We start from the raw sequence: 12,831 nt of genomic DNA, 5'->3' as shown, positions 1-12,831 counted from the left end.
ATCTTGAGAAAGAAATGTTTGGTTTTCTCATGACATCATTTTACTTGATTATCTGAGAAGATCACAAGTCAATAGAAAACAATAATCCACAGCTAATCCTGTGCAAAAAGCAGATGAAAGCATCTTCTACTCTAACAGCTAAACTAAAACATAACATAATTAAGTAATATAAAGTTACATCTATGCCATAATGCCATGTTTGAATTTAGCCTGGTGTAACTCAATTCCTTTGCAACGAGACGTCCTTTTAACTACTTTTTCCAAGATGAATTATATTAATTAAATAACATTACTGCTTGTATGTTTTGTGAGACAACCAATCACAACATCTATTCAACTCTATATCACTAAATACTGATTAGACACGACAAAAGGTGATTCAAACTGTGACGTGAATGTGTTGTGTCATCTGTTTAAATAAGATATAAAACTGCTGGCCAATATACGTAGAAGCTCGAGTTCCATCAGGTTAGAAATTCAATCAGGTTGGAAACAGTTCAACTACTACGACTACTACTACTACTGTAGTCTGATTACGGGGAAAAAACACAAATTGATGGATATTAGAGTTTGGGAGAGGGTAACCAAAAACAGACACTAAAATTTAAGGATGGCCATTCAAATGATGTTATCAATTCTGATTCCATCATTGATTATGACTATCAATCTGATCCTTAATCAATTCTTTTATAAGTTCATCTTTGATAAAAAAAAAAAAAAAAAAAAAAGTTTAGTTGGAACAAGTGCATAAACGATTTATTGCTTATTTAGTCTAACTGCTCAATCTCTGTCAGCAAAACTATCATTTTCCAGAAAAGGACATGACATTAATATAGGTGACCACAAAACTGTGGAAGCCTATAGAGGACTATATTAAATTGATAATGTAAACTTGAAAATGAAAATGTAATTCCACAATAGCATTATAATTATCCACATATGTATGTGTTACTTAAGTAAAAATGAAAATAAAAATGCAGTAAACCGATTTGCATTTTCATTTTCACATACTCGTACGGGTGTTCTATGACCATATTAAAATGAAAATGGAAAAGCTGTTTGACATTTAAAAGGTGCAGTGTTAGTTGCATCTAGCAGAATGGACTTGGCAGAAATGGAATATAATATTCATAAGTATGTCAGTATTTCCCCTAGGTGGACTGCGTTGGAGCGGCCGGGGGGGGGGGGGGGGGGGGGGGGGGGGCATTCGAAAAACTCAAGACAGAGACTCATCGGCTAGACATTTCTCCATTCTCTGTTAAACAGCGGCTGAGATTGACACTAAAATGAGAATTGCTGGTCCACCTTAAAAGTCAGTCCACCTTAAGTGAGCCTGGTCAAGTTAAGCTAACGCGTTGTTGCTAACTTCGGGGTTAACCCCCTTCAATAGGTGAGTATTTTCTTTGTCTTGAGGAGCTGCAGCATTTATTAACTGACAAACAGTCTGTACTGTACATTTACTGCCAGATTGACGACTTACTGCTAAACTTTTCCTCTGCTCCACTCGCGTTTACGTCATGTTTCTGCCGCTCGCCCTCTGCACACTACTCTGCGCAACTACACACGCACATTTACACACACATACCCACACACACGCACTGCTTTATTCCTTAACGGAGCTACGCTACTCTTGTACCTTTCACGTAAATGTCCTTTGAAGAACGAAGAGAGGGAGGATGACTAGAGAAAATCCACAAAAACGTAGGGTGTTATTGTGCTCGCACAGTAGTGAAAATCATGAGTAGTTCGTTTACATTAATGATTGTCTGAAATTTTAGCAGTGGCGCTCATAATTTACGTAATCCTACACACTGCACCTTTAATTTTCAAAGTTATACCCTGCTGTACAGTTGACAATATTCAAATATTAATTCAAATTTGAAAATTAAAATGCAATATAAACAATGTAATCTGATTTCCCATTACACCAGAAGAGTGTTGGTGACATGTAAATGTAAATGCAATAGACTGTGGGCGCCGTTACGCTTATTGCATTTGAATATTGTCCACTGTAGTGAAGTCCAGTCAATCTTATTTATATAGCACCAAATTACATCAGAAGTTATCTCAGGGCACTTTTCATATGGAGCAGGTCTGAGCCTTGAGGCCATGAGCTAGCATTTAATGACAGCGACAAGGAAAAACTCCCCTTTAACGGGAAGAAACCTCGAGCAGAACTGGGCTCTAGGTGGGCAGCCATCTGCCTTGAACTGTTGGCTTGAGAGAAAAGAGGGAGATGGAGAGGGAAGAGAGAGACACAGAGAAGCACAACAACAACAACAATAATAACAATAACAAGAATAATAATAATAGAAATATGACTAATAATAATATTACTAATAATAGCAGGTGTGGGTGTAAAGCAGGACCACAGCAGCATGGGGTCCGCAGCCACTGTCTGTCAAATGCCCTCTTCATTTTTGTTTTCAAATTGTTAGATAATTGCATTTTAATTTTAATTGTGACATAAATATTCTTGCATAAATGGAAAATCAGGTTGCATTGTTTATATTGCATTTTAATTTTCTAATTTGAATTAACATTTGAATATTGTCCACTGTACAGCCGGGTTCAACTTTGAAAATTAAATGTCAAACAGCTTTTCCATTTTCATTTTAATATGGTCATAGAACGCCCATACAAGAATGTTAAAATGCAAATGCAAATTGGATTATTGCATTTTCATTTTCATTTTTACTCAAATAACACAAACATACGTGGAAAATTATAACGCTATTGTGGAATTACATTTTCAAGTTAACAGTATCATTTTAATATAGTCCCCTATAGGCTTCCATACAAAGTAACATTTTTCTGAGTGTACAATAAATCAATATTGTTGTTAATATCAATCATCAATCCTGACATTATTTAAAATAAATGACACTGGATGAGGATTTTTTTGGTGTGTTGGTAAAATATCTGTTTTTCATATTAATATTCTTTTTCACAGGCAAATGGGACAGTTGCGGACAAAATATTACAATAATTATCACAGTATTATGATATCTATATGTGATGGTGACATTATTTTAGATTTAACTTGCAACATATCTACGGGCCTTTTCACACCTGAAAGTCCCAACCAATTTCATGTTTTCGTTACACTGTATACATTTGATGCGGTTAGTTTTGGTTTCACACTGCAATTATGCAACCGCACTAAAGAACTTTACATGACATACCTATGTCCTGCCATCATCACCTACATGGGCTGTGTCTCCCTATACTTGACATTGATTGGTTTGTAGACGGGCACCTGTCTGACATTGGTATGTTGTCAATTCGGCAGGTAGCCTTCTATTACTGTTTGAATTAATGGAGAAAACTGAATAAACAAACTAATTTTGTTGCTCCTATAATAAAATTATTATGGCATTAATGCTGCTCTTATGTCCTCTCATATCCTCTCTCTCTCATCCTCTCCGAAAATACTTGGAAAGTGTCGGCATTTTTATGAGTTTTATCTAGTTGACTTTTTATAATATCGTCACACCATATTTCAGTGAAATGCTTCCTCCTCTCCCCATGTGCTACCACAGCTTTTTCCGCTTCTTATGATAGCCTGCCAGAACTTCCTGTAATTGGTCTGAAATTCTGAACCATCCAAAAAATGTTTTCACACTAGAAATGAACCAAACTATGGTTCAGTTTGATCTGAACCAAGACCACCTCTTTTCATTGAAGCAGGATTCAGGTGTTTGGTCTGGATCGGGGGAGGCTTCACACCTGTAATTTTGGTTCAGATCAAACTGAAAAGTCCAAAAATCCAGACTAAACAAGGTAGGTGTGAAAGCGCCTTGAAATCCAGTCAAGTGGTGGAAGAGGAACAAAAATGGTGTTCCTGTCCAGCAGAACTCCATGAAAAAAGACAAAATCTGAAGGGTTGTATACATTTTCTCATGAGAATCCTGAAGTTCTGTTCCACTGTAAATATGTGACACAGGTGAGTGTAATTATTTGGCTAGTCTGATTAAAAAAAACAATAATGGTGCTCTTGGTCCCAAGACACATTACTGAATACCACTGATTTAGCCTATGTGACAGTAGCATGAAGAAAGAACCACAGAACTACGGCTGATATTCAGAACTGTATCATGAGATCTACACCAAACACAACGCGTATTTTAACCAAACTTTATAACTACACACAACTCCGTGCAAGTGCTTCAATTATTAAGAAATATGGTACTGGTCTCAAAAGTTTCAAACAATACATTGTCTTAATGCTAACATTTTAGCATATACCACTGTACAAAGGGCTATAGGCCATTAGCAGTGTAAGCTAACAAGTAAGCTGACGAATCTGATTCACTAAATGCTGTCATCCAAGGAAGTAAAGTTAAAAAAAGGTTGATTTACCACAAGTGCTTGCTCACCCTGACATGCACAGTAACAATCTGTGTTATTTGCAGATGTTTGTTAAATTATTGAATTAAATCCATTATTTTAATATTTTCTTTATTTAATCTTAATAAGAAAAATGGATGGATGAGTTTCTCCTTAGAAGACGTCTTGACAATGGTCCTTTTTAATGCAACAATGAAAACAGATTTATCAAATGAAATAAATCACCATATTATTCAAATACCAAAACAATTCTTAGATTCAGCCTTAACGTTATCCTACTAATCCTCCTCAGCTTAAAACCAGAATGCTTCATTACCAGCTGTGTGGTTTCTATTTTAAAAAAAGAGCCACCTTCTACTTTTTCTACAACTACTTTGGGCATCAACAACAGCTGGTGTTGAGTTGCAAAATAAGTAACTTTTGAACAATTTGTCATCCGCCAAAAAAAGGACAGTCAGCACTTCAACAGATTACACATCCTCATGTGACCAAACACTATGACATTTCACGGGGAGGGGAACCCTGTCCTAACCACCTACTTTTCTGTTTTTCAATATTATTGTTGTATATTTTATAATTTCAATATGTGATTTTACTTTTGCTTGACACGATATTTGGAGTAAAAGAAAATACATAATCATCATATATGTAATATCAAGCAGATGTTTTAAATGGAATTATAAAGAACAATAGTGATAGAGAAAGCTATAATTATTAGTTGAGGAAAGTAATTTGGGTGACTTATGCAGATCACAAAATCTTGTGGCTCCATTGTATTCAGGACAATTAAAGCTACTGTTAGTGGGAAAAGCTGGATTTCTCCCTATTCAACAGCTGAGCAGCAGTAAAAGAAAAATGCAAGCCTACAGAAAAACCTTTTCTCTTTTCTTTTTGTAATGTCTGTACCAGATTTGGTAAGACCTAATCTTACTTTGCATGTATTTCAGTACCTGTTATGATAAACCTGGTAAATCTGGTGAGAAATAGAAGAAGGGTAGTGGTGGTGGTGGTGGTGGTACGGGTTGCTAAATCAAATCACCAAAAGTAGGAAGTGGTTGCCAATGTTTCCTTTGTTTAACTTACAGACATGTGATAGATGGTCATTAATTCACAAAACAATAATTCTCAACGATAAAAAGCTACAAGAACAAGTGACCGTGGTTAATGGTATAAATTATAAATACCAAAATGTAATTTGCCGATCAGCTGTAAACCGCTCGAATTCGTCCTCATAAAACCAGTATCACAGGACTTTCCCAGTGCACTCATAACCTACTGTGAGATGGCCTTTTGGATATTCTATGCTCCTGTGTCCAGAAAACAGTTATAAAACTGGAGCTGCTTGTTGCCACATCTCAGTGAGAACCATTAAGTCCTTTGCCAGCCTGCTGTTTACTCTATTGAGAAAGAGCAATTTTGGGTCATTAACGCTACCACTAGTTTTGACATTATCTCAAGTGAGGCAGGAGTGGGAAACACTCCAGCACAGTTACCAGCACCACTCCCACTTGTTGACATACTGTACATCTGGGCGACTTCACAGTACAGTTACCTTTGATACAACATTTAGTTAATTCTTCTCATAAATGTTAAATGAGGTGTCATTACTAGTAAGTGTTATGAAGCTGTGAGTGATAAACACTATGGCTGGGCAATATATCAATATTATGTCAATATCATGATATGAGACTAGATATCGTCTTTGATATTGGATATCGTAATATCATGATATGACATAAGTGTTGTCTTTTCCTAGTTTTAAAGGCTGCATTACAGTAAAGTGATGTAATTTTCTGAACTTACCAGACTGTTTTAGCTGTTGTGTACCTTTACCCACTTAGTCATTATATCCACATTACTGATGATTATTTATCAAAAATCTCTGTGTAAGTATTTTGTGAAAACACCAATAGTCATCCCTACAATATTGTTGCAATATCGACAGACGTATTTAGTCAACAACATCGTGATATTACTTAAAGGTGGGAAGGTGTTCACAATTAGGCAGTGAACTGAGATTTTGAATTCCTCTTGACTAAATCTGACACCCTGCTGTTGTCAATGTGAGAAAGTCCTTTAAATAAATATCCTGCCTTTGTGGTTTAATTTTAGTTTAATTGCTTTCAAAAAAAACATCTCACTTGACCTGTGGTTTCTGCAAAAACATCCCTCCTCTCAAGTTGCGAGCCATGTAATTCAAACGTCAATAACAGAGATATCCACTGATCCACAAGGAAAGCGTGTCGACTTGACAGCTAAGATATGCTACTGAAGTTATTTGCTTTTACACCAGCGTTGTCGTCAACTGTGACTTTTTTTTTCTTCTCTCCCCCAAGTGCTCAACAAATAAGCTGAAAGAATCGCACACAAAACAGCGACAATTTCACTAGCAGGGTGGAAAAATACATGGCTGAGAAAGAGAACTGGATTGTCCTCAGTAATGAAGCATCACTTCGAAAGCATGTCACGTTGTATGAAGTGTGTGAGAGGCATGATAGTGAAAATGTCAATAAACATTAGTAGTTGTAGTAGCCGTGACAAACTTCATTAAGCACATCTAACAACTCTGTATGACAGTATGAAATTTGCAGGAAAGGGGTCATCCTTTGAGGTATTACACAGTTGTTTGGTAAATCATTTAACCCTTGACAAAGGGAGCTCTAACTGTCACTGCACAAGCATTACCTACCAAGGTAATCAATATATTGTGTTATTAGCCCAAGACAATCAAATCCTCAGGGGTAAAAGCTGTGATGCTTGATTGCTGTGTGGTGGCATACAACAGCAGCAATTAAGACTGTATCAAAAGTCTCAAAACAACAGCCATGTGCCCAACTGGGCCCTTGAGCAAAACAACAACCATCCTACCCTTCTGATTCATGGTTATGTTCTCTTACTGTAAAAGGCAGACTGAGCTCTGGGAAGTCATACACCGTTTCAGGTTCAGGAAAAAAAAATGGCATAACTGATTTGCTGAAATGCACACAAGATGAGGCCTACACATGTCTGTCACTGCGCCCAACCGTGCAAATAAAAACGTCCAGGGAGAATACGGTATTATTTTGTGTAACAGATTACTTTATAACAGTGTAACAAATATGATATAAAGTGCACTTACGTAACGTCTCAACTTTTTCTCTGGAGGAGACTTTCTAAGCCAGCCCGAGCACACCACATCTCCCCCACTCATATCTGCTCCTTTCTTGCTCTCCCTGGAGTTTGAGCGGAGATTGGTGTTTGGCTTCGTTTTTGGGAGTGTCTCCTTGTACCTGGAAAAAAAAACCACATTGACACAAAGCTCAAACGGTGAAGTTTTAAAAAAAGTTGAAGCGTGGTATTTTTGTGTTTCTGAGAACGATAAATACCGTCACTCCTTCGAAAGTCGCCTCACCGACAAGGCAGTTCTCTGAAATGCCCAGACCAGATTTTCCACGAGTTGTAGACAAATAAACGGGTATATCCTGAGCTTGGAGTGAATATAAACCTCCGCGGCGCCGCCTTTTGTACAAATATCAACGCCGACTTGTGTATTTTCTTCAAACTGGAACGCTGTGAGGGCAAAAAACAGGCGCAGGCAACTGAAAGTCGCTAAGTTTTTGTTGTTATATGTAACGCTTCATGCTAATTCCCGTCAAAGTGGAGCAATTCCCAGTTGGCGAGATCAGATGTAAATGTCCCACAGTGTACCGGTGCATAGTTTTCGTCTGTGCGCAAATTAAAACAATCTTCACCGTAAACACAGTGGTTCCACCGAGCTTCCCTACCAGTTTACTCCCATGGTTCCTTAATTGTGATTGACAGGGTGGCTCCGTCTTTCCCTAAACTCACCCTCCTCTGAAACATGGCGGTGTCAAGCTCAACGGTCACAACAACACAACGACCGGAAATCTGGACGTTCTGCTTTCAAAATAGATCAACTGTCACGACCATCGTTTCAACGGCTGTCGGGTAACTTAAAGGACCAGTATGTAGGATTTAGTGGCATCTAGCGGGGAAGGTTGCAGATTGCAACCAACTGAATACTCCTCCCCCGCCCCTTACAAGCAAGTAGGAGAACCTACAGTGGCCACGAAAAACACAAAAGGCCCTCTCTAGAGCCAGTGTTTGGTTTGTCCATTCTTGGCTACTGCAGAAACATGGTGGTGCAACATGGCCGCCTCCATGGAATAGGACCCGCTCCCTGGGCTCATTCTAAGGTAACAAAAACACAATGATTCTTAGTTTCAGGTGATTATACACTAATTTAAACATACTCATGAAAATTGTATTACATTTCTGCCAAGTCTGTTCTGCTAGATGCCACTAAATTCTACACACTGCGCCCGTTATATAGTGCTAGCAGCTAAAAGTGACATTTTCAGTTAAATTACATTTATAATATATAATAATATTATTAATAATATTTGGCAGCAGTGGCATGGTGTGACTTTTCCTCTAGGTGGGGCTACAGCCTTATTGTTTTTCCCAAAATGGTGAAGTCATGACCAACCCTACTCTGCCTCTGATTGGCTTACCCTGATATTTTTACCCTGACCCCAACCAATCTCACTCCTCATGCCTGAACCTAACCAACCCAACCAGCAAAGGCACTGAGTACTAGCCAATCAGAGGCAGAGTACGGCGGTTAATGACTTCACCATCCTGGGAATAAAAATTTGGTGTGTCATGCATTGTAGCGGAGAGCCAGCCCAATACGCCTATCTGCAGACTCACAGTATCTACATAACACACCCACTTTACTACATGAGACACCCACTTGGTTAGGTTTAGGCATGAGCAGTGAGATGCAGTGTGTGTCTTGTAGTAAAGTGGGTCTGTCATGTAGGTCTGCAAGACTGCGAGGGTTTACCATGTCGAGCCAGCTGCTGGTGGCTAGCGGCTAGGCTAGCAGTCTCTAAAAGTTTAAAAAAATATCTCACTTGCTTTCACTTTACAATTATCACCACAGTACTACAACGATCCGTGTATGTTTTGTCTGCCTTCAGGGGGTAAATGTTATCTAATAAGGAGGCAGCAATTGGGGCAGAAAATCACCCAATCTGGCAACATTTCTTGGGTGTAAAATTTTCCATCCCAGATCCAGTTACAAGGAAAAAGCCGAACATATCGCACATACCGCCGTCAGGCAGAGGAAAGTACGCCTTTTGGCACACAAACAAAGATTGTAGGCAGCGCTTTTTCATTAGTCATTGCATGTCTCTGTCATTATGTATGATTTATGTAAGTGTAACAAATTAAGTTTATACACACACACACACACACACACACACACTCAAAACACAACAATAAAAAAAACATTTTTCATTAAAATATGTATTTCACAATTGGAATTGCAGGAGGGGCGGCCCCTCGGCATCCTTAATGGACCAGACGCCCCAGTTTGGCAGCCCTAACTACTCATGTGCTCAATCTTTCACGGAGAGTTACGGTCAATTACGCCATTTAGTAAAAGTGACCTTTTTATAAAGAGCGGGTGTATTTTTCATTAGAAGGTCACAGATTGTTCATTCAAAGTCATGTCAATATTCTTCTCACACCCCCCAACCTCCCCCTACCCCCCCACCCCCCACTTCATCGGGACATTTGTTTTGAAAGTTACCACCGGAAGTTGTATTGTTGTAATTCTGCGTGCTTTACTACTATTTGGAGGACGAAATGGGGAGGCGGCGGCGTGCAGGGAAAACTGTAGCGCTTCAACCATGGGACATGTAGTTCCAAAAAAAACGTTCATGTTCCGTCCCAAAAGACAACAAAAGACTGTAACACAGTTTGGTAGGTGAAATATGATGAAATAAGGCTGTATGCACCTCTGTGTGAATACAAAGAAGTGGCCTAAGACAGTTAAAAAAAAGACAAAGAGATGACCCACCTCTGTGCAAACCGAAAGGTCCCAACAAATCATTGCACGTGTAAACTACACTATCCATAATGCGTGTGTATTCCCATAAGAAAACGAGCCATAAAAATCATATACTGTTAATGTAAGGACAGTGTACTCAGTGACCCTTCATATATGTATTTGTACTATGTATTTACTATTATTTACTATGTTTATACTTTCTCTGGTAATACTATACATTTTTAATTATTTATCGAGAGTTTCACATGGCCTATTGTAGTTTACACTGTCAAAAATAGTATACTTATTATTTCAAGTATTCACATGACCACAAAATTACTTACTTAAAATATATTTGTGAGATCAATAATCACCTGGTAACCAAAATAGTTACCAGATGATTATTGTTTCGTTTGATCTGTATTCTAATATGCTACCAAAAACGTGATTTATCAGTATTTTATATGCTACTATACAACAACACTACCACACTGATTAATTGTAAGGCCAATATTGATCTGGTTTACTATATCCGATCAATATACCGGACTCAGCAGAACATCTGTAACTGGTCTAATCAACCAGCAAAGACGTGTTTCCCGTGGATTTAGACTGGTATCTGAGGAATCTTATTGGAATGCCATTGTAATGGTAAACACTTCCCCCAAAGGATGTTCCCTGTTAGTCTATGATTAATGACTTTGCCATTGTACAGGCACATTACCTCTTTCAACAGCCTCCATATTGATGAAGAAATAGAGAGCAATTAAAGGCTGAAGACACAATACACCAATTCCAGTTAATGGATTCCTTTCTATGGCACTGTATATTTAGTTCTACAGTCTAAGTGTTACAACATCAAATACCTTGTGCCATTTTATTGATGCATCAGATTTCATGCAATTAGTATGTTTAGGAGATTGTGTGTATTTGTCTTAAAGAAGCAGTGCCATCATCCCATGTCTCATGTTGCTTTACTTTAAAGGTGCATAAATCTTTGGTTTATTTGGACAAAACAGTATCCACGTTCAACCGATGACAGCTAAATTGCAGTACTCATTAATTATTACATTAAATGAACAGACATGACCTTAGCATATACTGTCAGTGTATCCCCAGTGATTCCGTAAACATACTTTTTGTAATGTATCCTGTTATTAAAAACCTAAAAATGTCAAATATTACAGCATTCCCCTGTCAACATTTCAACAAAAGTGACAAGAAATCTAATGGTTTGGTTGATTAATTATTAAGAGTCATTGATTTTTTTCCCCTCAAATGCCCTTTGAAAGCTTTCGGTGCTACTGCAGTGTTTTTAATCTATCAATGTTGCAAATTAGTAAAAATGGCACCTTTGCAAATAATTTGCTATTGCAATATTATAACTGTCATGTGTCTTATGCCTGTGGGAATGAGTGATCGCATGTGATTTCCCAGTTCCCTTTTCAGACACTGTTTTGTCTACATTCACTTCCATTTGTGCAAAAAATATTTTGCACACAAAGCAAAAACATGACAGCATACATGTACTTGTCTCGATGAATTATGCAACAACGTACAGTTCCATATTTTTTAATCAACAAAATCACTTACATACTAAAAATGTCCACGTTTTTGAGAGTAAATCTCGAGGTTTGCAGTATCTACACTGAACTGTTTTCATTTTGAAGCATTTCATTAATTTAAAAAAAATGAATTATTTGCAGCTTCAAATCCATCCTGTCACACAAGCTCCCAGAAGAAAACTGGGACTGGCAATGACAAGATCTCTATAAACTGCAAAAAAAACAAAACAAAAAAACAATAGAGATTATGCACAGCAGGTGATCTAGTCAATCAAAAACAAAAAATAAATCAAGTCAGATGTAGTACCAGCGATGGCACCCAGTGGTCAATATATTCTCTGCAGTGGAAATATAAAATTATGAAATCTGACACATAAGGTAAGGCAGACAATGAGGTAAGCTTGCGCAAAACAACAAACTCATAACTTTAGTGTTTGGCTTGTCTCCACAGAAATTAATTTAAAGTTTCCAGAATCCGTCTGCCACTTTATCTTGCCATTTTTCAATAGTGCTCATTTATTAATTGCCTTTCATCTTCCTTTTAATTTGTTTTTTTTTTAACTTTGGTGGCAGGTCATTAATATTACATTTACAGTTTAGTTCCCAACATCTGCCCACCTGTTTGCCAAATCATCACTGTATAAATAACTTTACCTTAAACAACCTGCCTGGTCAAGTAAGACAATACAACAACAAATGCAGATTTGCTTTTACTGCAGGGAAAGGTGAAGCTATTATGGATATTAACACAGTACAGCTGACGTGTACATCCTGACAATTTCCGCTTCAAAAATCTGCATTAAATATCACAAGGCACATGAAACCAGCATGAACACTTAAGTCTCCCTGAATGATCAAATTAGAGGAATACATTAAAATATGCTGTCAAACTGTTGTCAAATATGTTTAAACAAGTACTCTTCAATTTACATCTTTGTTGCTCACACTAGCTAATAGTGTGAAAACCGTTTTAAATATTCATATTGAAAATGCCCAAAACTTCAAAATTTCCCATATATAGTTTTCAATTTATCGTATACTGTATAGTTTTGTATTCCATGATTATTCACAATGATA

General features: G+C 37.5%; 1 protein-coding gene across 2 annotated transcripts in view; it reads right to left on the bottom strand.

The window, feature by feature from the left end:
• The window catches only part of gab1 (GRB2-associated binding protein 1), a 61,341-nt gene extending 53,126 nt beyond the window's left edge, over positions 1–8,215 (bottom strand). For both annotated transcript variants that reach the window (XM_042428931.1, XM_042428947.1), the window contains exons 1-2: positions 7,716–8,215; positions 7,469–7,619 (exon numbers count right to left, since the gene is read on the bottom strand). In XM_042428931.1, the coding sequence (XP_042284865.1) occupies positions 7,469–7,540 (72 nt within the window). In that variant the 5' untranslated portion in view covers positions 7,541–7,619; positions 7,716–8,215. The remainder of the gene's footprint in view (positions 1–7,468; positions 7,620–7,715) is intronic.
• Between the last annotated feature and the right edge of the window lie 4,616 nt (positions 8,216–12,831).

Source organism: Thunnus maccoyii, chromosome 2, assembly GCF_910596095.1.
Source record: "Thunnus maccoyii chromosome 2, fThuMac1.1, whole genome shotgun sequence".
NCBI classification, from domain to species: domain Eukaryota; kingdom Metazoa; phylum Chordata; class Actinopteri; order Scombriformes; family Scombridae; genus Thunnus; species Thunnus maccoyii.
Note: the sequence above shows the minus strand (reverse complement) of the source record. Positions and strands in the feature narration are given on the sequence as shown.